This window comes from Astatotilapia calliptera, chromosome 6 (genome assembly GCF_964374335.1).
Source record: "Astatotilapia calliptera chromosome 6, fAstCal68.1, whole genome shotgun sequence".
NCBI classification, from domain to species: Eukaryota; Metazoa; Chordata; class Actinopteri; order Cichliformes; family Cichlidae; genus Astatotilapia; species Astatotilapia calliptera.
In genome coordinates this window covers 39,212,707-39,236,941 of record NC_137427.1, presented here as the reverse complement: position 1 = coordinate 39,236,941, position 24,235 = coordinate 39,212,707, and the positions used below count along the sequence as shown (strand labels likewise).

At 42.7% G+C, this 24,235-nt stretch overlaps 1 protein-coding gene and 1 long non-coding RNA gene across 6 annotated transcripts in view; one reads left to right on the top strand and one right to left on the bottom strand.

The window, feature by feature from the left end:
- The window catches only part of LOC113024706 (glutamate receptor 2-like), a 116,158-nt gene that overhangs the window by 44,917 nt on the left and 47,006 nt on the right, over positions 1-24,235 (bottom strand). For all 5 annotated transcript variants that reach the window (XR_013909471.1, XM_026171986.2, XM_080302509.1 and 2 more), the window contains exons 15-16: positions 23,377-23,575; positions 10,509-10,756 (exon numbers count right to left, since the gene is read on the bottom strand). Coding sequence is in view for 4 of the 5 variants with exons in the window: in XM_026171986.2 (XP_026027771.1) it covers positions 10,509-10,756; positions 23,377-23,575 (447 nt within the window). In the remaining variant the exon portion in view is untranslated. The remainder of the gene's footprint in view (positions 1-10,508; positions 10,757-23,376; positions 23,576-24,235) is intronic.
- On the top strand, positions 386-1,829 carry LOC145429242 (uncharacterized). The gene is made up of 2 exons (XR_013909472.1): positions 386-851; positions 947-1,829. It is a non-coding gene; the product is annotated as an uncharacterized LOC145429242 (long non-coding RNA).

The window sequence follows — 24,235 nt, the reverse complement described above, 5'->3', positions numbered from 1 at the left end:
TTACGAGTTATCTGCTTTAACCTCCTAAGACCCGAACTCTTCCACGGCATGCATTTTTAATTTCTCTTTGATATTTGGGCATATTGGGCCCCAGTGAATGTAAAAACAAAGAATTGCCAGATTTTTTTAAAATCTTATTTTTGTTTTTAAGAAAAATAAGGTAGCATAGAACAGTAGCAGTATAATGTCCTTGTAAGTGGATATCAGGCCCTTGTAGAGCAAAATTGAGTATTTTGGTCTAAATAACCCAAAATGTGATGTCCACATATGTGGACGCCAGGGGCCCGTTCTTCGTACGTCGCTTACTACATCCAAGATCAAATGACACATCCAAGATCAAATCATCGCGCTAACCGTGAGCTCGCTAATCCGGTTCCCCCGAACACACCTGCTGTTGACGATTACTACAGCTGGACGCAGGAATGTGACATCACTGGGCGTCGTAAAAGGGGCTACGCATCGATAGTAGAAACATTGATCGGCAACCCGCTGATTGGTCGGCGAAAATGTCGAAGGGGCGTGCTCGGTATTTTCCGGCAGCAGAGCAAGAACTCTTGAGTGAGGGATTTCAGGAGTTTCAGAGTTTAATTAAAACGCAAGAGAACACTGCAAAGGCTGCAAAAGCAAGGAGAGAGGGCTGGCAGAAAGTTGCTGACAAATCAAACTCGTAGGTAATTTAATAATAATAATAATAATGGATTGGATTTATATAGCGCTTTCCAAGGCACCCAAAGCGCTTTACGATACCACTATTCATTCACTCCCACATTCACACACTGGTGGAGGCAGCTACGGTTGTAGCCAGGCTGCCATATCGCGCCATCGGCCCCTCTGGCCAACACCAGTAGGCGGTAGGGTAGATCTATCATATGACACTATATTGTCCAATATCATATGGCATTATATTATATTATAATATGTTATATTATATCCCCTTTCACATTAGAGCCACAACAGGACCCACAAGAACATGGGAACAAGTAAAAGTGGAATACAGGAGTATTCTACAGAATGGTAATATTTATCTCTTAGATTGCTTTGCGTCTCTTGGCAAGGTAATACTGGCCTGTAATACTCTGTTAGTTTGTTCATAACAGCAACCAAGAAAAGGGCAGAGGAAAAAAAGACAGGTGGTGGTCCTGCACCCCCTCGTCAACAAGTTGGTTAAGTAAATAATACCCTCACGGGAAAATCGATATCTCTCTATGAGCACACTGTCGCGCTGAGCTAAAGGATCCTGTCTATCCCACAATATACGCTGAATTCTGAGGACTCTCCTTATCAATCTTGCACCTTCCGCAATGGGCTGCTCGCGTATACGGACAGGACATGGCTGCGACAGACTTCCCAAATCCACCTTCGCTTTTATAGCCGTGGTCTCTCATCTTGATTACACGAAGTAATTTACAATTACTACTCTGAAATATGAATTACATCTGTAATAATCACATACATGTGATAGAATGTTAATAGTACATTTCCCTTTTTTAGGAAATGACCTGTATGTATCTGTGTGAAATCAATAAATGGATCAGGTGCTGCATTGTCTTTAGTTACATTGATAATATTTATTTATGGTGAAACAGTGGTGGAATATCGCTGTTGCTTTCGTATAAATGAAGCGGACATACCTGCGTGGCCGCGATCTAATCCTGTTTACATAAAGTGAACCTGCTCCCGAGCAGGTTTACGCTTACGGCTCTGTTGCTATGACAGCAAGTCCCGGATGAGCTTCGGGGAACCGACTGATCCAGGATCACGCGAAATCGTCAACAATCTAATCCGGCTAACCTACTTAGCGAGGTACGAAGAACGGGCCCCAGGTCCTAGGAGGTTAAGCTACGTGTTTGGAAATTATACCACAGAGTCAAATATTTCTGATTTGAGGCTCTATTTTTCACAGGAGCTATAGTATCCAGAGTCATATGTAGTGAGGTAAAATTATTAACAAGATGATCGACCTCTGTTGGAGTAGTGTCCAGGTGCAGTTTGCAGTGTGCTGCAAACTGCACTCATAGCAGCAGTTTGTGTGTTTCCTGATGTCTGTTAAGCTGATAGAAATGTAGCATTTGAAATCACATGGATTACTTTAAAAAAAGTAATCATTTACATCCTTTATGCTTACTCCTTTTCTGTACTGGTAGCTAGATGCTGAAGTACCACAAGCGCAATTTATAGACAAAAAAAAACAAACAAACAAAAAGCCGCCAGCCCATATTAACACTTGAATATGGCACAAGGTTTTATCTCTTTCATCTCTTTTTATGTGATATCCCCTGGTGATTAATACATGAACAGTATTGTGTTGCATGTATTTGCTATTTAGACTCAAATCGGTTTGATGTTTGATAGCCTACAATGACGTGAAATAATAATTTCCATTAAATGTGTTTAATCAAAAGTAATGAGCCCGCTTTGAAAATGTAAGCGGTATAATGTAAAGTGCAGATTATTAAAAATTCTACGTATGTACAGTAACAAAGTATTTGTACTTCATTACTTCCCACCTACGTTATATAGTCTTTTCCTACATAATTTGAGCACTCAAAGCGCTTTCTAACTCCAAGCTTCATTCACCTATTCACAAACACAGTAATATAAGTACTTTTTGAACCTAACATTTATGCACTTATATTCCGATAGATACATTGTAGGCAACTCACAGTGGTTCAGAATGTTGGACAAGGATACTTTAACATGCAGGCTGGAGGAGCCACCAACCTTTCAATTGGTAGACGATTGATTATGAAAGAGTGCGTTTGTAGAGCATGTGGCTAAAACGGACAAGTGTCCTGGCAGGAAAGTGACATATAAACTGTCATGGCGTGACTGGGAGGAACAGCCAAGCCAACACATTGATCTGAACCTGAGTGGTGTTCTCTCACAAAACTTCTAGGTTCACAGATTGTCCATGATGAACATTATGATCAAGTAAAACCATGTTTGTGATAAGAGTTGGAACCAGGATGCCATCAGTCGCAGGTTGATGATTGATTTTGCAATTGTATCATTAGACCTGCTGTCATATCTTGCACATTTGGGTGAAAAGATCCATTCACCTGGTGGTGAACAGATCAGGTGGGAGGGGAGGATGCCAGACAGGACTGGTGTATCCACATATAAAGTGAGGGTGTGCTGGGAACCTCATTCTGATCTCCCCAGTGCAGGAGACTTTTAATTTCTGGAGAAACTGAGTCTGAATGGACCATGTTGTGCATCTCTATTGCTGAGGAAAGTATGGGGCTGTAGCCACCAGGGAGCCAAAAGGGAGCCAACACGCTGAAGGAGTCTGCTGACCTTGGCTAGCTTGTCGGATGCTGGAGAAAGGTACTAAGCAGAGCCCAGCTCTTGGAGTAGCTGAAGCTGAAGCATGTTGTATTATTGTAGGGTCTACCTTAAAATATAAAGCGCCTTGATGTGACTGTTGTTTCTGATGTTAAATTAGCTGGTATCTGGTGATAAAGTTCTGCTGATCTGCAGAGGGTGGTGAGATCAGCACAGCGCATCACCAGGACTGAACTGCCAGTCACGCAGGATGAGGAAGATGCAGCGGATCCTCTCTGATCCCAGCCACAGACTTTTCACACTCCTGCTGTCCGGCAGGCGGTTCAGGAGCATCCAGACCCGCCTGCCGGACACAGAGACGGTTTTTACCCACAAGCCATTAGGCTTTTCTGAACTGCTGACATTCTATACACACCATTACACACTCACTACAATTACAGGACTCTACACACTGTCACTTCAACTAATCCCACTTAAATGCTCATTGCACAAGTTTTGCACAAACTGTAAATACCAAAACTAGTCTCAAATTCTCTAAATATTCAATACTTTTTTCTCTTTATCATTATTATTACTGTTATTTCTGTTATTTTCTTCTTCATTTAACTGCACACTTTTATATGCTCATGTAAAGCTGAGGAGCACAAGCCAAAGAATTTCATTATGGGTAAATGTGGCTACACTGTTTATCTGTACATGACAATAAAACTTGAAACTGATCTGAACCGAGAACCTAGTTAGGTTGAATATGCTGAGGATCTCTGTGACCTCACCAACAAACCTTTTGTACTGAAGGAGAGTTGAAGTCACAAAGATAGTTTAAAAAAACTATTTGTGGTCCGCTTGGTGCAGCTTCTACAGTAATGTGGATAAAGTCTAAGGAGCTTGGAAAGAAAAGCGTCTGGACTTCTATAAGTTGCTTGAAGACGTTTCACCTCTCAACTGAGGCTTCTTCAGTTCTAGGGTCAAATGGTGGAGAGTCCCAGATTTAAACCCTGTCGGAGTATCCCCCCAAAGAGGGACAAAAGGACCCCCTGATGATCCTATACCTAATCACATGAGCCAAGGCGTGAAAACAGGTGTAGGTCACAATCAGCCAAGGTTTCGGGTGAGCTCATTGTGAAACCTAGCCCCACCCTATCATGTGATTTCCTCAGGTCTGTAAAACCTCTTACTACCTGTGCGCCCTGTCACAATCTTTTGGACATGGGCTTCAGTTGATATAAAATACTCGAGAATCACTTTACTGACTTGTGAATCATGATTCACAAGCCCAACTGACTCCTTCACTGACTCATCCCTGTTGCTGTTAGCAAACTAATTTCAATAGTAGAAATATATTTCGCTTATAATTAAAATTGTGGGGGGAAAAAAACAACAGCCAGTTTCTTAACAGAAACATTTCTGCTCTGAACTGGAAGAAAACACCCTGAGTAGAAAGCTCACATCAAGATAATAGCTCCTCAGTTCACAGTAGCATCGCTCTGCTAACAGCACATTTGAGTTACTCACCCCCTCCCTTCCTGTGCTGAATCGTAGCATGAACGAATCACTCATTCACCTCCTCCCTTCCTGTGCTGAATTGTAGCATCAATGAATCTCACTCACCCCCACCCAACCCCCCAACCTTCCTGGCTCACAGCTTCTTCTTCTACTTTTTGGTTGGCAACCACTGTTAAGGCACATTACCGCCCCCTGGCTCACAGCTCAGTGGACATTTAGATGAGAAAATATATATTTGACATTTGAGGAAAAAACTAATAAAATACAATAAAAATAAATAAAATAAATTTTCCCTTTAGAAATCGTAATTTTTTTTGCTCTTTTTTGCTCTATAAAAATAGTTGTTATTCTTTTTCAATCATCTTAGCAGTAGGATATACATGAAAAGAGAAACACATTAAGTTTGAGTGAAAATGTAATTTTTTTGCACTCTCTGGGCAACTGACTCAGTGACTCAAATGACTCAAAAAATCCGATTCATTTTTGTGAGTGACTCATTCAAACTCGATTCAGTAAAAACAATCAAATTTACCATCACTACTCCCTGCATTGCTTTTACTTACATTTCACATAGTTAACTTTTTTCTTTGTGGAAATGAGGCTATGGATTAAAATGCCATTGGGTGTCATATGAATACGAGGCCAATAATGGTGTAACAGCCTAGAAACCGGAAAGATAATTTTGATAAGGACCCAATGTTTGCAATTTTGCCCCTATACACCACCAGATTTTTAAATGAAACAAGATTTAAGGAGGTTAACAAAAATACTGCATGAACAGTTTAAGAATTACAGTAGTTTTATACTGAATCTCTGAATCTCACATTTTAAGAGGATTTTCTAAACTTGCTGACTACAGTACGCTTCGGAGTACGCATTTTGAGACCTATTATGTCACAGCGACGTGACCATGGCTGTCCCAATCCGAAGTGTACTCCAAATGCGGTCTCCAAATACGCCGTCGTTTTCCCCAAATATGAAGTTTGGTCCGCTGTGGACTTTGTGATCCCATATATCGCAGAATTCATAGTGCGGCGGTGGGTGTGGATAATTTTGCCGAAAAAAGCGGCAGATGGGTTAAGCAGAGCGGCCGAAAAAGTAAACTTTCAAAAGTAAGTACTGAATATTATGTCACTTATTTATGTGCAAATGTTTAATAATGAAGAACATTAAAACATTACTGTTAGCCACATGTCGGCAAAGTTGCAAACATTAGCAATGTTAGTACTATAGCTGACCTTAATCTTACAGAGAATGTGATGATTTTATGGATAATTAAAGTCAGTCATATATCCACAAATACAACAAGATGAAAGTCAATGAATGCTGCTCGGTTTGCAGTCCTGAACATCACGGCACAAGCAGGATTCACTGCACTGTTAATGTTAGCTATGTTATATTGCTGCCTCTGTTCGGTGGTGTCGAGCCAAACGGACTTTAATGTGTTTTTGAACGAGCTGACGGTTCACTCGTTAAGCTGAAAGAAAGATGCTTTAATCACAGGACCATCACTGTACCATCTGGGAACTCTTCTTGTTGAGCACTCGTAATGACACAAACACTAAATCCTCCTTCTCTTGTGCTGTTTTGTAGCAGTGTATACACCTGAGACTGTCACCTGTCTGTCTGTCCTGCACTCTCTCTTTTTCTTTCTCTCTGATTGTGTAATAAAAGTATGAACATTCATTTATAAGTCACACTTGTGTTTGAATCCTGCAGCTTATCACACATTTGATTTCCATGTGTGACAACTGCAAGTGTCCGGAGTGAGGACAGACTGAAGGACCCACTGCTGCACATCATCTGTGAGGCTTTGCACCCCTGATGATCCACCAGGACAAACTCAGCAGTGTGTGAGGAAGAGGAGGAGGAAGAGCCAGCAGCAGCTGACAGATGGAGAGAATAGACAGACTGTTCCCTGTTTGTGAAGGACTGCTAGAAAAGTTTAAAATAACGAATTGTCTGTCCTGAATCAGTCTTATTAGGTAATGTTTAAATCATTTTATCATTCCAGTGTTTTCAGTGTGGGAGAAAGTACTCAGGGCCTTCAGGTTACACACTATGAAAGGCAGAAACAAGTTTAATATTCAGAAACCTAAAGTATGTATCAGCAGCAGAATGGACCTAAAAATAAATGTTTGTTTCAGTTCACTTATTGGTAATGCCACAAGAAAAACAATGGTGTGCTTGGTTTCAACGTAACTTTATTCTTTCATGAGTTATTTACAAGTTTCTCTTTGTTCACAGCCATTGACATGTCGAAGAGGTTAACACGTGAGGAGCGGATCGAAATTGTGTTGATATCTGGTGAACGCAGTCATTGCAGCAGATTTCAATGCAAGACACCCTACGAGACCACCCATCTCCCATGCTACAGTTAGCAAACTGCTTGCTAAGTTTCGTGAAACTGGTTCAGTGTTGGATTTGCCAAAATGTGGACGCAAGAAAACTGTCACTAATGAAGAAACATCAGTGGCTGTCCCAGCTTCATTCAGCAAGAGCCCACAGCGTAGCACTCGCCGCATGTCACTGGAGAGTGGCATTAGTCGAACATCCCTTCGGCGGATATTGGCTACTCACAAATGGCACCCTTACAAACTCCAGCTACTGCAGCATCTCAGCGAGGATGACCCAGATCGGCGCACAGAATCTGCAGAATGGGTAAATCAAAAATTGGAACAGGACCCTCAGATCACGCAGAAGATTTTGTTCAGTGATGAGGCAAACTTTTATGTGAATGGTGAAGTTAACAAACAAAACCACCGCTATTGGTCTGACACTGACCCACATTGGATGGATCCTCCAAGACTGTTGGAACAACAAAAGTGATGGTTTGGTGTGGTATATGGGGTACAACGATAGTGGGTCCATTCTTCATCAATGGAAACCTCAAGGCCACTGGATATTTGAAATTGCTACATGATGATGTGCTTCCCTCTTTATGCACTGAAGCTGGCACGTTCCCTGAGTTTTTCCAGCAAGATGGTGCACCAACACATTATGGGTGCCAGGTCCAAGCATTCCTAGATGAACAGTTTCCTGGAAAGTGGATTGGTCGTCATGGGCCAGTTGAAAAGCTTCCAAGGTCTCCCGATCTGACCCCCTTTAGACTTTTAGCTTTGGGGTCATCTGAAGGCAATTGTCTATGGTGTGAAGATACGAGATGTGCAGCACCTGAAACTACGGATATTGGGTGCCTGTGCTGGCATTTCTCCTGCGGTGTTGCTATCAGTGTGTGAAGAGTGGGAGAAGAGGGTTGCATTGACAATCCAACACAATGGGCAGCACATTGAACACATTTTATAAGTGGTCAGAAACTTGTAAATAACTCATGAAAGAATAAAGTTACGTTGAAACCACGCACACCATTGTTTTTCTTGTGACATTACCAATAAGTTTGATGTGTCACATGGCCCTGTTCCTATTGAAAAAACAAAAGTTGTATCCAAGATGGCCGACTTCTAAATGGCCACCATGGTCACCACCCATCTTGAGGAGTTTGCCCCCTCACATATACTAATGTGCCACAAACAGGACTTTAACATCACCAACCACTCCCATGTTATTACGGTGTATCCATATAAATGGCCCACCCTGTACAATACAGTGCATTGTTAGTAGATCACCCTGCAATTGTGATATCACAATAATTTGACAGTTGTGGACAGGTGTATTTTTATGGCTGGCCTTACCGCATATGTGTTTGTAAGAGTTTCATTGTCAGTAAGTTAAACTAAACTATGTTTAGTAAACAAACAGGGTGAATTATTGCCTATAAAATATAATACATCTTACATATATATATAAAAATATTTACATGCTTCCATCTCCCGTTTTTGGTCCGTGACATCTCTTACTTTTCAACTCTTTTTCTCCCTTCCTCGTTCACAGACACATAACGGGTATGGCAGTCCATTCTCCCTGCAGCACGGACTACACTGCCCATGAGGCTTGATTCTTTAGGGCTATGCCTGTAACACTCTGCCTATTGCCTTCATATTAAATCATTTTTGTGAATAATTTTTTAAAATATTTCTTCACGTCATTATGTGGGCTACAAGTAGAGGTGACATCGGCCGTGAGATTGAGACACAGACATGAGAGCCTCTTAATGCGTGTTTTGTTTGGGTTTCCACCGGCGTGGACACCAAAAATATAGAGTTCATAGCCTAATGAAACAGGAAAATACAGCCATGTAATCCATTCATTTCAACAAAGTAACTGTATTCTGAATACCACCTTTTAAAACGGTAACTGTAACGCAATACAGTTACTCATATTTTGTATTTTAAATACGTAACGGCGGTACATGTATTCCGTTACTCCCCAACACTGTTGCTAATCCACTTAATACCATCTGATTTTTTTTTTTGCTACATTTATTAAAGTGTTCCGTTCTGATTTTGCTTTGTTGATTCTGAAGTGTACATATTTTTTCTCATATATATGACACAAATATTGTTGAGCTATATACCATTCTTCTTATTTAAGCTATTTCTTAAGGGCCACTTTAGATAGGTCTATATAAAGTGCTAAATGTTGTTTATTTATGAATGTAAATTTGTTGTATTTTCTGTAGCAATTTAAAAAAAAAAAAAGGCTATTAATCTGCATGTGTAAACATGTATGTAAATTCTTGCGCAATTGCATGAGATAAAAGAAAAATATAAAACTACTACTACTTTCACATATTAAAAAAATAAGAGACAGCTCTGAGGGAATGTAGGGGGAAGCTAATTTATGTATAACTGTCCGTATGTAATTTAAACATTTTATGGTGACATATAGTGCCCTCCCTCCTCCCAACAGACACACACACACACACACACACACACACACACACACACACACACACACACACACACACACACACACACACACACACACACACACACATGTGTACACACTCAGACAGACGCAAACACACACATGCAAATTGCAAATTCCAACTTCAAATGGAATGCAGCATTAGGTCATAAACTTTGCAAAAGTCCCTTGATCCAGGTCTTAAAGAGCCAAGTTATCAATGGAGAAAAGCCTGCAGCCAAAAATAATAACTAACACTTAAAAAAAAAAATCAAACAGAATATGAAGACACTTTAATTTGACATTCACAGGTTTGTTTAGAATGTTTTACACTATAAATGTCATCACATTTATTTTCAAGATAAAAGGAGCCTATCTGAAGGGGTTCTTTAAGACCTGGAAGCAAATCAAACACCCTATCCCCCATTTGTCATGGAAACCACCGCTAGCCATTGGTCAGAGGTGGTAACCATGGTAATAAATACAAACCACTGAGATGGTGTCATCAGGGTAGGTGGATTATTATAACAACGAGTTAACCGCCGTGTCCCATTCATCACACTCGCATACTGCGACACCCAGCTGGCAGTAAGCCTTGGGATGAATCTATCTGCTCTCCATAGTGAGTTATGTGTATAGGCACAGGGACAGCTTGAACACTGGCTAATTACCACCTGATAACAAGCAGTTTGTCAGCCAGGGTTATTACTGTGACTTCAAGTTACTGAGTTTAGGAAAAATCTGGATCTCTTTAAAGCTCAAAGTAGTTTAGCATGATTTTCTCTTTCATCTACATATACAGAGAGAAGAACTGTAGGAATTAGGAGAGGGATGGTATGCTAGGCAGCAGGTTAGTAGTGTGAATGGTACATGGCAGTGCAGGTTGGCCAGCATTGTTATACTGATCCACCCACCTTAATGGGGATCCTTTTGGTGTGGCGATGCCATAGCCTTTTGAGTCCAGGTTTCCTCCAACTTTCATTGTGTCACAGGGTTTCCTCTGCTCGATGTACTCATTCATGGTGGACTCCAGCAGGTAAGCGTACTTTCCCTTGGATTTCCTGACACGCTGGACACCCTCTGATGTTTTCTTGACAAAAACTGAAGGTTCTGCGATTTTCATGTACTGCCACATCTTGTCAAACAAGGCGATTTTAGAACGCTAAAAAAGAGAAACAGACACAGATAGTATGCGATAACTTAATTTTTATAACTTACCTTTAGATAACCTGTAATGTATGTAAAGAAGGCGTTTACCTAAAGCACTTTTGAAGGTAAAGAGAGTATGACTGTAGCCTGAATGAGTTGATGCATCATCCCACAAGACAATATTCTAAAACTATCTCCATAATGCTCCACTGGGCAATGTTGTTAAGCCTAAATTGTAAAACTGTTAAAACCTAGTAATACTGTAGGTTCTGTGGGGATCAGGGAAATTATTTTACTGCTACTGTTCATAACCATCATCTTTATCATTGCATTAATCAGCATTGCATTAAAGCATTTATTGAAGCTGTTAACATTACATTAAAGTCTGTATTACAGGTGGTATCATAATCATGGAATATTCTTTCATTGCAGGAGCAACTGTAATCATTTTATACACATTGCATTTTGGTGCTTATTAAAGAGTTGAAGCTCGGTCAGTTAATTGATGGTCAGAAGCTTTGTCCGGCGCGATCTATTGAGCAAAGTGGCCTAGAGCTATGGAAGAATTGCATACACGTGTGTTCATTAAAATCATCGTTTGACTCCACCCGGCCGGATCAGTGTTGTTATTTGGATTTCCTCCTGTATCCCTCCTCAATATTTGAACCCTTAACAATATACATCAATACAACTATTATAGCCCAAATTTTAATAATATGTATGCATTACGTGCATAGTAATTACATAAATTTAAAAAAAGTGCAATAAACTACAAAAAAATTGAAAATCGTTTTTTGTTTTTTTAACATATATTTCTAGTTAGAGAAATTTAAGAGGCTTATCCCTCAAAACTGTAAATACAAAAAAGTTGCACAAAATAGTTTCCCACCACAGGAAATTTATTTTAAGTGTCTTCATACTTTTATTTTTGAAATACACCAATTTTTATATACTGCAGGAAAAACGAAAATAAATATTATAATGCAAATTTGCAAAAAAACAGCATATGCATCAAAATAAACTATTTCCAGCAGTGCAATATGAGTCCTAAGCATCCCAGAAACGACACAGAAAGTCATAAAGTCAAACATAACTTTTAAAAACACCAGTACAGGCTCGCAAGGCCCTGATGGGGGCCCTTCATGTCCTGAGGAAGAATAACCTGGGCCAGAAGCTCCTGCTGGACTTCTACCACTCCTCAGTGGAGAGCATGCGCTTCTACTGGCTGGGTCTTTAGTACACAGGGGCCACTACTGACAACAGGAAGGCAACACAGAGGGTAATTAATACTGGTCAAGTTGGCTGACATCAGCCACCCTTAGAGGCCTTTGCCAGCTCCTCCTGTCTCAAGAAAAACAAGGTCATCACAGGTGACCCCTTGCACCCCGCCCACCACATGTCTGACCCGCTCCCGTTTGGTCAGCACCTCAGGTCAATCGGGTCCCACACCTACAGACAGACTAAAAGTTTATTCCCCTGGGCCATTCGGACTTTTAAGAAACACTCCCCCCCCAAACCCCTGCCCACTCACCTCACTAATCTGAGTACCCTGATCACTCAGAACACTCACATGTGGACTCTAAACTCAGAGCAAGTGCTTTGCACCTCTTCCAAGCACTTTGTTCTCCAATATGTGCTTTTCTCTTGCTTTGTATACATTTATTGGGGTGACCGTGGCTCAGGGGGTTGGGAAGCGTATCTGTAACCGGAAGGTCGCCGGTTCGATCCCTGGGCTCTCTGTCCTGGTCGTTGTGTCCTTGGGCAAGACACTTTACCCTAACCGCCTACTGGTGATGGCCAGAGGGGCCGATGGCGCGATATGGCAGCCTCGCTTCTGTCAGTCTGCCCCAGGGCAGCTGTGGCTACAACTGTAGCTGCTTCCACCAGTGTGTGAATGTGAGAGTGAATGAATAGTGGCATTGTAAAGCGCTTTGGGTGCCTTGAAAAGCACTATATAAATCCAATCCATTATTATTATTCTCCTATTTGTTATTTATGCCTGCTGTCTTACTATTTATATTTTAGTCCTGCACTGATGCTGTGGAGCCTCCATAATTTCATTGCATGTACAATGACAACAAAGGGTCATTGGGATGTGACAGTGGGATGTGACTCTACTGTCACATCCCACTCTGGGCAGCGCATCTCGCATGTTCTTCTCTCTGCCTCTTCCTCATTTCAGACTTGCTGCCCCGTGGGAAACCTCCCATAGACTTTCTCCGCACATTTGCAAATAAGTTGAAACCTCACATATTCTCCCGCTGTGCACCTGTAAATAAATTCACCATCACATCAAAGTACTTTGAGTTGTGTGTCCGCCCTCCAGTACCCTGTTCCCGTTACCAAAGGAGCCTGCTGAGCCCATGCAAATCGGGCAATCCAGGCTCACTCCGTAGGAGAGAGAGAGGCGTTTTCCTGCATGGGAGTTTGTACTGTGATCGGCCAGGGCATTTCATTGGCACCTGAAATTTGGGGGTACTGGTGGGCGTTTCAGGTGCAGCTAAACTCCATCTCCCTCCCTGTGAAGCTCAAATACCATCAGACCTCTCATTCTCTCCAAGCATTCGTGGAGTCCGGTTGTGAGAAAAATTTAATAGACATGGATCTAGCCCGACAGCAAGGTTTCCCTTGGTGCCTCTCAAGCCTCCCATTCCGGCCTCCACTCAAGGTTTTGCCTATATCACTCATAAAACCAAGCCCGTGCAGCTAATCACATCGGCCAACCATTGGGAAACAATAACTCTCTTCATGTTTCCATCCCTTATCTTTGGTTTTCCCTGGTTGAAAAATCAGAACTCCCACCTGGACTGGACTGCTAGCAAATACTTAACTGGATTTTAACGTGTCACTCTCTCTGTTTGCAATCAGCTCTACTCTCAGTTTCCAGCTCCTGGTGCTGTACACAACCATCTTAGATCTATTTCTGGTCCTCGAGGAGTACCATGACCTCAGAATGGTCTTCAGTAAGGAAAAGGCTCTTTCTCTGCCACCACATCATCCCTATGATTGTGCTATTAACCTCCTCTCTGGTGCTGCTCTCCCCTCCAGTCCACTATACAATCTTCCTAGGCCAGAGAGGGAGGCAATGGAGGAATACATTCAGGAATCACTAGTGGCTGGCATGATCCAACTCTCGACTTCCCTGGTAGTATTCCAAGCCCTCGTCCATGATGTACTAAAAAAATTTTTACTCACCCCCTGGTTGCAGAGACATAATGCTCACATTGATTGGACCAGGTAAAAAAAATCACCAGCTGGAGCCTGTTTTGCTTGGCGAACTGTTTGAGGTCAGCCATTCCCACTGCAACAGCAGATCGAGCTCCACCCCTGTCACAAACACCAGACCTTCCCTCCAGAGTATCATGATTTACAGGAAGTGTTCAATAAAGACAAGGCTCGCTCTCTACCGCCTCACCGACCATACGATTGCACTATTGACTTACTTCCGGAAGCCCCGTTGCCCTCTAGTAGACTGTATAACCTGTCCCGTCCTGAGAGAGAATATATGGAGAACTACATCCAGAACTCGCTGGCAGCAGGAATAATTAGACCTTCTTTCTCCCCAGTTGCTGCGGGCTTCTTCTTTGTATGAAAGAAGGATGGGTCGCTGTGGCCGTGTATCGATTATCGAGGTTTGAACGATGTTACTGTAAAAAATAAATACCCTCTCCCACTAATCAACTCTGTTTTCGAGTCTCTCCAGGAAGCCACAGTTTTGAGTTCCACACCTCATCTATTTCCTTTTTGGGCTACATTTTGGCAGGAGGACAGGTGAAGACCGACCTAGTAAAGGTCAAGGCAGTGCTGGAATGGCCGGTCCCAGAGTCACGGAAAAAGCTTCAAAGCTTCCTTGGGGACGCGGACTTTTTACGGCCACTTCATTCGGAACTACAGCCAAGTGGCTGCACCTCTCACCTGTTTCACCTCATCTACGGTACCTTTCACCTGGCCCCCAGAAGCCCACTCAGCTTTCGCTAAGTTGAAGCACATTTTTACATCCGCACCCATTCTAATCCATCCTGATACTTCTAAGCAGTTTATCGTGGGGAGTGACGGACTGAGGAGGTAATTGACAGAAGTGATGTACAAGGTAAGCGACTCATGCTGTAACTGACGTCAGACCCAGAAGATTTTGGCGGAAAATTAAAGCGAATGATAGTTTAGAATTGAACAAAGTTTCTTTAAGCTTCAGTATTACCAAATATACTAATAAATTGTCATATAACTAACAACATCTGTCCTAACCCTAACACCCTGGAGGACAACGGGGAGAATTTAGACGCTCTCCAAGATTACATCGACCGCTGTTTCCAAGATTTAGTCATGAAGAAGGCTCAGAGTGCATCTTCCCCGGCCAAAATTGAGACACGTCCTATTGTGGCCAAATTCGGCCACTTCAAACAAAAGGAACAGGTGAAAAGCCGCGGCAGGGAATTAAAAGGAACGGACTTCAGCGTGAATAGGGTTGCCAACTCCCTGAAAAATAAATAAGGGACACCTCGTGGCCAGGGCCGGGCAACCCAGTTGCCTTCACCCTTCCCAGTGTGGTAGCTCTTTTTTTTGTGTGTGAAATTATTTTTTAACCATTTGACTTGAATTTGATTTAAGCAGATGCATATTCTTTGTGATATGACCATATGGGAAACAAATGATCATTTAGCCATTTATTTTTAGCTCAAAATGACAACATTAACACAGTAAAACAGGTCTCTTTCTTAAACAGAAGCCTGTCATGCTTAGCTTTTGAGGATATAAGTAAATCTTTCTTTAAAAGAACTCTGTCCTGCTTAACTTAAAATTATATAAATTAATAGAAAACAATAGAACAAAATCATTCTTGTAACTGTGCACATTTAGTGCATTTAGTACAACTGGCTTCAGTTGAGGTATTATTTCAGCTTTTCTAAAGCTAATCAGGTTTGTAAACCCACTTGTTCCCATGATTACGCATCATAACTCATCATCATTATTCATCTATGTATTACTTTTATGTATTAGTGATCCATTTGTTGTAATCATCTATCCTTGCAGTTGTTTATTACACAAAATAAGTTATATTATCACACTTCTGGCCACATAGCGCTGATATTCACCGCACATGCCCATATTAACCTTAACCAGAGGGTTTAAACAACAAACCAGTGTTTACATACCATATCTGCTTCTGCCGTGGCCTGGTGGACAAGAAATTGGTTAAGGGTTCCCCGAGCTTTCACGCCCCTCATGTTCTTCATGTGCCCACCACTAGAAGCATGCCTATGGAAAAAGTGCGCCGGCACACAGTGCAGTGCGCTTTAAAGGTGTTATGGTGTATTTTCCCAGCCAGGTGTTTCCCTTTTCCCATTCCTCCCTGTACTTTTGCAGCCTATTTTTCTTTCTCTGAGCGAACAAATATTGCTGCTCTAATGCTGGGCTTACACTGTGCGATTTTTGGCCCATTTTGAGCCGATTTTTGAGTCGTGCGACCGATTTGGTGATCGGCCAGATTTTGGCCTTCATCGTGCATCGTGTAGTATACGTGGGGTAACGAGAAGTGATTAACACCTCGAGCAGCTCCCGATCATCAATCGCTCGTGAGCCGCTCACACTGCTCACGCGCAAACACGTAAACGTCGGTGAAAAAGACGGCGCAGCACGGCAGTGCAGCGTGTGATCTGGACACAAGTGATGGAGGCACAACTTGTAGAACTTTGGAAAGCTCATCCGAGCCCTTTCGATGTGGCATCACAAAATTATCACGACCACAACAACCGTGAAAATAGTTGGATCTACACTGCTGCTCAATCACAGCTGCCTGATCAATGTTTTTCATTAGCAATTTAGCAAAGTTGATGGTGGTGGTGTGTCTGTGTGAGTGAAAGACAGAGAGAGAGAGAGCGACAGATTTTCTGTTATAACCTTCATGTTATGGAGGCACAGTGTGAGCACTCAGGTCGCATCAGAGCATCGGGCCGTATAGTGTGAGACCTGCATCGTGACCTACCAACTTCTAACCCCTGCGAGTCAATCGTGCAGTTTGAGCAGGAGCTGAATAACGTGACTGAAAATCGCACAGTGTCTGCCCAGCTTTAGGTGTACTGTCGTCCGAGACTTGCACCGCAGTGTCGCCGTTTGTTTCCCTGTTGGCCATGCTTCTTGTTGTGGTCATCTGTTGTCTTCCGGTATTTTCTCCGTAAGCGACCTTTCATCGACCAATGAGATGAGCGGTAATCTGAATTGTCATACTCGAATTGTCATAAGTGTGCTGTCAGCTCATTGGTCACAAAGCAGGAGAGGGGCTGGGAATTATGCTTTCCAACAAAGCGTTAATTCCATTAACATTTATAGACTACTTTTGATTCTCACTGTATTACGGGACAAAGTGCGTCCCTTATTAGCTCAATACGGGACGTGTGCTTTTGTTTCTAAATACGGGACGATTCCGTATTTTAAGGGACGGTTGGCAACCCTACTTTAGGTGTACTGTCGTCCGAGACTTGCACCGCAGAGTCGGCGTTTGTTTCCCTGTTGGCCCTGCTTCTTGTTGTGGTCACCTGTTGTCTTCCGGTATTTTCTCCGAAAGCGACCTTTCCTCGACCAATGAGATGAGCGATAATCTGAATTGTCATACTCGAATTGTCATAAGTGTGCTGTCAGCTCATTGGTCACAAAGCAGGAGAGGGGCTGGGAATTATGTTTTCAAACAAGGCGTTAATTCCATAAACATTTATAGACTACTTTTGGTTCTCACTGTATTACGGGACAAAGTGCGTCCCTTATTAGCTCAATACGGGACGTGTACTTTTGTTTCGAAATACGGGACGATTCCGTATTTTAAGGGATGGTTGGCAACCCTAAGCGTGAACGACCAAAGAGATCCTGGAACGAGATAATTGATAAAAAAAAAAAATTCTTAGTACAAAGACTACGCCTACAAAATTATGAACATGGTAATAAATCCGGTCAATTTTTAGCAAACCAGCTAAAAATAAAGAAAGAAAAAACAACTATATGTGCTGTTCAAGATTCATCTGGGAACACAATATATGAACCGATACAAATAAACATTTTCAGGGATTTCTATAAAAGATTGTATTCACCACAAATAAACCCATCTAAAAAGGAAATTGATCAGTTTTTGGACAACATAACTCTTCCAAAATTATTGGACACTCAAGCAATGGCACTGGATTCACCACTGACATCAGGTGAACTCCAGGAAGCCCTGATAAGTATGCCCAATAATAAGGCTCCAGGTCCAGACGGCTTTCCTGCAGAATTCTACAAAGAATTCTGGACATTTTCTAGCACCAGTTTTTTACAGAACGTTGTTGGAAATCAAAGAAAAGGGCAGACTTCCATCAAATATGAATTCTGCAAACATTAATCTCCTGCTAAAACCAGGCAAAGACCCTGTATATCCCTCAAGCTATCGTCCAATATCCCTTATAAATGTAGACCTTAAAATAATCTGCAAAGCTCTCTCAAAGAGACTGGAGAAAATAACCCCCCTCTTAATTCATCCTGACCAAACTGGTTTCATAAAAGGTAGGCACTCATCAACAAATACACGTAGATTACTTAATTTGATAGACTACTCATACAGTAAAAACCTAGAAACTACAATATTCTCTTTAGACGCAGAAAAAGCATTTGACAGAGTTAACTGGAAATTTCTATTCGCAACTTTACACAAATTTGGTTTTGGATCCTCTTTCATAAACTGGTTAAAAATATTATATAATTCCCCAACAGCTTGTGTTAGAACAAATGACCAGACATCCTCCAGCTTCTGTCTCCTGAGGGGCACCAGGCAGGGATGCCCACTCTCCCCTTCACTGTTTGCAATTTTTATTGAACCACTAGCAGCAGCAATTAGACAGAATTCAGTAATTAAGGGCATAAAATGCAAGAACGTGGAACATAAAATCAGCCTTTATGCGGATGATGTGTTACTTTTTCTCCAAAACTCACAAACCAATATCTCTGGGGTGATTGAATTGATAAACTCTTTTGCAAGAATATCAGATTACTCAATTAACTGGTCAAAATCTACAGTCCTTCTGATTAATTGCTCCTTCCATAACTCCTTTTCTACACCACTGCAATCGGGAAATATAAAGTATTTGGGTATTAATGTTTCTCCCAAGCTTGCAGATCTAACTAAATTAAACCATATCCCACTTTTAAAGACAGTAGAAGGTGATCTGGCTAGGTGGAAATGTTTACCCATATCACTCATGGGAAGGGTTGCCGCTATAAAAATGATGGTCTTACCAAAAATAAATTATTTATTCTCAATGATCCCAACTAAACCGCCACAAGATTGGTTCAGATCTCTAGATTCATGTATGTCCAAATTCCTTTGGAAAAATAAACCCCCACGTATAAGCTTAAAAACACTACAAAAGACCAAGGATAAAGGAGGATTAGAACTACCTAACTTTCAGCACTACTTCTTAGCCAACAGGCTTCAGTTTATCTCAGGATGGCTAAAACACACCCTCTTAGATGAACCTTGGCTAGATGTAGAACAAGCACTTTGCAATAATCTAGAGCTTATCAGCTCAAACATCCAACGACATGAATGCTTCAAAAGCGTCAACATCAGCTCTTCTCTGACAGCATGGTGGGAATTTCTAAAATTGACGGAGTCTTTTTAATCCCATGCAAACGTACATCTATCTGGAACAACCCTGACATATTATAAAACAATAATATGATAAACCTTTCAGATTGGAGTGGTAAAGGAATCAAATATTTAGAACATATACTAGAAGGAACAGAATTTATTCCATTTGACAGACTGGTTACACAATATGGGATCAACAAGAAAAGATTTTTAGAATATCAACAAATTAAATCCATAGTAAAAAAGAAATTTAAACCGGGTCAAGTTGAACTACAAACACCACCAAGTGTGGTTCAATTTCTTACTCTTAAAATCCCCAAATTACTATCCAAAATATACAGAATGCTTTCTAAAACAGATGAATCAATATCACTTCCTATTGCAAAATGGGAAGCGGATTTATCAGTTAACTTAGACCTAAACTTCTGGTCTCAGATTTGCTTAAAAACCTTTCATCTAATTAGAAATCCCAGTCTTCAATTAATTCAATACAAAATATTACATAGAGTGCACTATACAGGTCATCGGATGTTCAAGATGGGCTTTACGTCTACCAACAACTGCTCACACTGCCAAACCAATTCAACGGACAATTATATACACGCTCTTTGGTTCTGTCCACCAGTTCAGAGGTTTTGGCGCGAGATATGTGAAGACTTATCAAAGTGTCTGAAGTGTAACATTCCAACTTCCCCTTTAGTGTGTTTGTTGGGCAGCTTAGATAATGTCACTACAGATAAGAATATAGCCCATATGGTTTTCACTGCCCTATGCATAGCCAAGAAAACAGTCCTCATGAACTGGAAAAATAAAAATAACCTTAATTCTAACCAATATAGAAATTATCTATTAGATTACATTAGTCTTGATACAGCCTCTGCCACCACATCAGATCAATTGCTCTGGGCTCCTTTGATCAGCTCCATCACCTAGCGGGGATGGGGGCTCATAGTTTGGTCCCACCTTCGCTGTTGTGATTGGTGTGGGGGTAGGGACAGGCTTAGGGCGTCGGGGGGTTCCCCAGGAGCATCTACCTTGGAGGGCTCAACCTGGGGTAGCGGTCATGGCCTATTATTGGCTCTGTTGGCTCTTAGGTGACGGTTTCCTCGTGGCTGCGTGCAGTGGGGCTAGGGGAGGGTCTGTGCTGACGGACGTGGGTTACTGACCTGGTAGCCTGGCTGCCCCGGGGTGGGTCCGGGACGGGCGTGGGGTTGTGGGGGTACTCCGTCTCCGGGCTGGGGCCCTGGTTGGTGTGTTGCCGGGGTTGTGGGCGGGTGGGTGTATGGGGCCAGGGTGCCGCTCCATGTCCTCCTGGGTTTTAAATGCACCTTAGAACACACATGCATCAACAATACATATGAGCGGGCAGACGGAGGTCTGGAATCTTCTCACACCCCCGTTCTCTGCGGCCTGATGGAGCGGGGGTGCTAGGAGGAGGATTTGGCCGTTCGACTGGCGTCTGGAATGTGGGGCCTCCCTGCTGCTGCGGAGTCGGGGCGGTCTGCATCTCTCCACCCCAGGGAAAAGGGTAACACCACCTGGGTCTGGGTGCAGTTTCCCCCTCCAGCGGCAAGGGTACCTAGACCTGGGGCTTAGAGTACGCTTGGGGAGTGTGATTGTGTGTACAGTGTCTCTTTATGTCTGTCTCCACGTTGGGTGAGTGCCTGACATATGTGCCTGTATGTCTGTGTCCATATGTCAGGTCGGGTATCAGACGCCACCTCTCTAGGGACATCTCAGGCCCTCCAAGGTATGGAGGCCTATCTCCCACCACCACTTCCCCTGCCAGTGGCAGACGCCCACAGACATCGGTGCGTTGGTGGGTCTTTGTGTCCGGGGATGGGCGTCACACCGGCTCACTCCTTGGTGGCTGCTTATCGGGGCCTGGAGCCTGGGGCTCGCTCGGGCCACTTCGGGGGTGGGGTGCCCTCGGCCTCGGTCACTCTGGCGCAGCTGGCTGCCGGCGCTCCCTGGGCACGTCACTGCTTATGCTCCGCGGCTGCTGAGTGACCCCTCATCTGGGACTCTCCTCAGCTCTTTCTGGGATAGTGGCGCGGCTGCCCCTCTCTTGGTCTTCCTTGGTCTCTTGTGTTCTGAGAGCCTCCGGATGTCTGGAGTTTTGATCTCCTCTATACCTGCTTCATGCCCTGGTGGACGGGGCTGTGGCTCCCCACACCCTCTAACAGATATGTAGGAACATGTAGGAACCTTTTAAAAACAAGCGCATTCATGCTCACAGGTGTACAGACGGGTGCTCATACACAAAAAACTATACCCTTATTGGCTACGACCTTAAAGCGCACTGTGCGCTGTCGATCTTACACAATAATGTTTAACATTTAGTATTTACTGTTATATTGCCATAGATCATCATGATGTTGTTTATTCTATTGCTCTAGTTTCCTTCTGCTTGTTTTCTTTTTTCTTTCTCAACAGGTGATCCAGGAAAAGAAAAAGAGAAAAAAAAAGACAAAGGTGATGAAGCAGTCTTTTCTCACTATCTCTTTTCTCCTTTTTCTTTCCCTCTCCTTCTGTTAACTTTCTTCTCAACTGTTCTTCTTGTTTTTCTTTCCCGTCATCGGGTCCAGTCTGGCCTGATTACAATAACTAATAAAAATATAAAAATAACTAATAAAGATCAAATAAACTATGACAATCAAGATGACCAGTATAGCAAAAGGCCCACTTGGGAAAGTAAATCTGTTGGGCATTTTTCTTGGCCTTCAGACAATAATTCTGATTGCTACAGTGCCAGACAGGACACACACACACACAAAAAAAAAGCAGTTTATCGTGGATGTTGATGCGTCCGACACCGAAGTTGGGGCAGTTCTCTCCCAGCGGTCCGGGCCACAAGGTAAGCTCCAGCCATGCGCCTACTCCTCATGCCGACTCACCCCCACGGAGAGAAACTATGACATTGGCGACAGGGAGCTCCTGGCTATAAAACTTGCCTTAGAAGAATGGCGCCACTGGCTGGAGGGGGCGGAACAGCCTTTCCTCATATGGACAGACCATAAAAATTTAACTTACCTCAGAACGGCCAAAAGATTAAACTCATGGCAAGCCCACTGGTCTCCATTCTTCACTCACTTTGACTTCACTCTCTCCTATCGCCCAGGGTCACAGAATGTCAAGCCTGACGCGCTCTTCTGTCAGTGTTCCTTGGACACTGAAGCATCCTCTCCCGCCACTGTCCTGCCCCCTGCCTGCGTTTTAGGCGCTCTCATCTGGGACATTGAGGAGACTATCTGCCAGGCCCTCGCAGGGGACCCCAACCCAGGTACCGGGCCACCTGGGCGGCGCTTCGTCCCCGCTACCGCCCATGGGGCGGTCATTCATTGGATTCACACTGCACGATTTTCGTGCCACCCTGGCGTGAGTAGAACAATACAACTCCTTAGACGACATTTCTGATGGAAATTTCTAATAAAGGACATAAAGGAATATGTGTCAGCCTGTGCCGTTTGCGCTCACAACAAGCCATCCACTAAGCACCCCCTAGGTCAGCTCCACTCGCTCACAACACCTCACCGGCCTTGGTCTCACATCTCCCTTGATTTTGTTACTGGTCTCCCCAGCTCCTCTGGAAAGAGTGTCATTCTCACCGTCGTTGATAGATTCTCTAAAGCTGCTCACTTCATCCCACATCTAGCTCAGTTGTGTGCCGTTGAACCACTATGTGAAACTAAGTTAAATGAATGTGACATACAAAAAATTAACATACAAAGGGCCTGAAACCATGCTGACTTGAATTCAAGTTTTCTTTTAAATGACAAAATTTTGTTTTGGGGACAAATATATCTTTCAGCTTATAAAGAGGACAGGTTTCAGGACATGATTCAGTTGAACTCCAAGGAAAGATCTATCGGAAATTTTGGATTAAGTTGCGAGACTACAATCATCATATTTTGTCATCTAAGGATTCCCATTTGAAACAATAAATTTCATAAACACTCTAGGTGCGTGGAAGTGCTGAAGCAGGCTCTTCCTATTGTCCAGCTGATACTAAAAGTCCTTACCCTGAAAAACTCCTTGGTGGATCCAGAGTCCAGTGTTCCATATGCTATCTCCGTCTGCTTAGCCAAATCTTCAGCACTCTCAATGGGAGACACCATCCTCTCCACCGTGAGGAAGGCAGCCAGGTTAGCAGTGTATGATGAGATAATGATCAGAGTGAAAAACCACCACACCCCACCAACTATACGTCCTGAAAGAGACCTGCCCACATAAACACATGAATCAAATTAAACTGTTCTAGGACTCATGGCAAATTCATTCAATTACATCTTGAGGCACTTGTTGTTATGATTTGACACATTGTAGATTCTTACTGAAGGCATCAAAACTGTAAATGAACACACATGGAATTGTGTAATAAAAAGTGTGAAATAACTCAAACCATGTTTCATATTTAAGATTCTTCGTAACAGCCTTTGCTTTGATTACTGCTTTACACACTGTTGGCATTCTCTTGATGAGTTTCATGAGGTCGTCACTTGAAATGGTTTTCCAAGCATCTTGAAGGAGTTTCCAGAGATGCTGAGCACTTGTTGGCCTGTTTACCTTTACTCGGCGGTCCATTCCATCCGAAACCATTTCCTTTGGGTTTTAGGTCTCCTTCTTGGTTCTAAAAGTTCTAAAAGTAATGATGGACTGATAATTCTCTTAGCTGTCATTTCTACTTAGCTGATTGGTTCTTGCCATAATATGAATTTGAATAGCTGTCAAATAGAGCTGTCAGCTGTGTACCAACCTGACATCTGCTCAACACAACTGATGGTCCCAACTCCATTAAGAAGGCAAGGAATTCCACCACTGAACCCTGACAAGCACACCTGTGAGGTGAAACCATTTCAGGTGGCTACATCATGAAGCTCA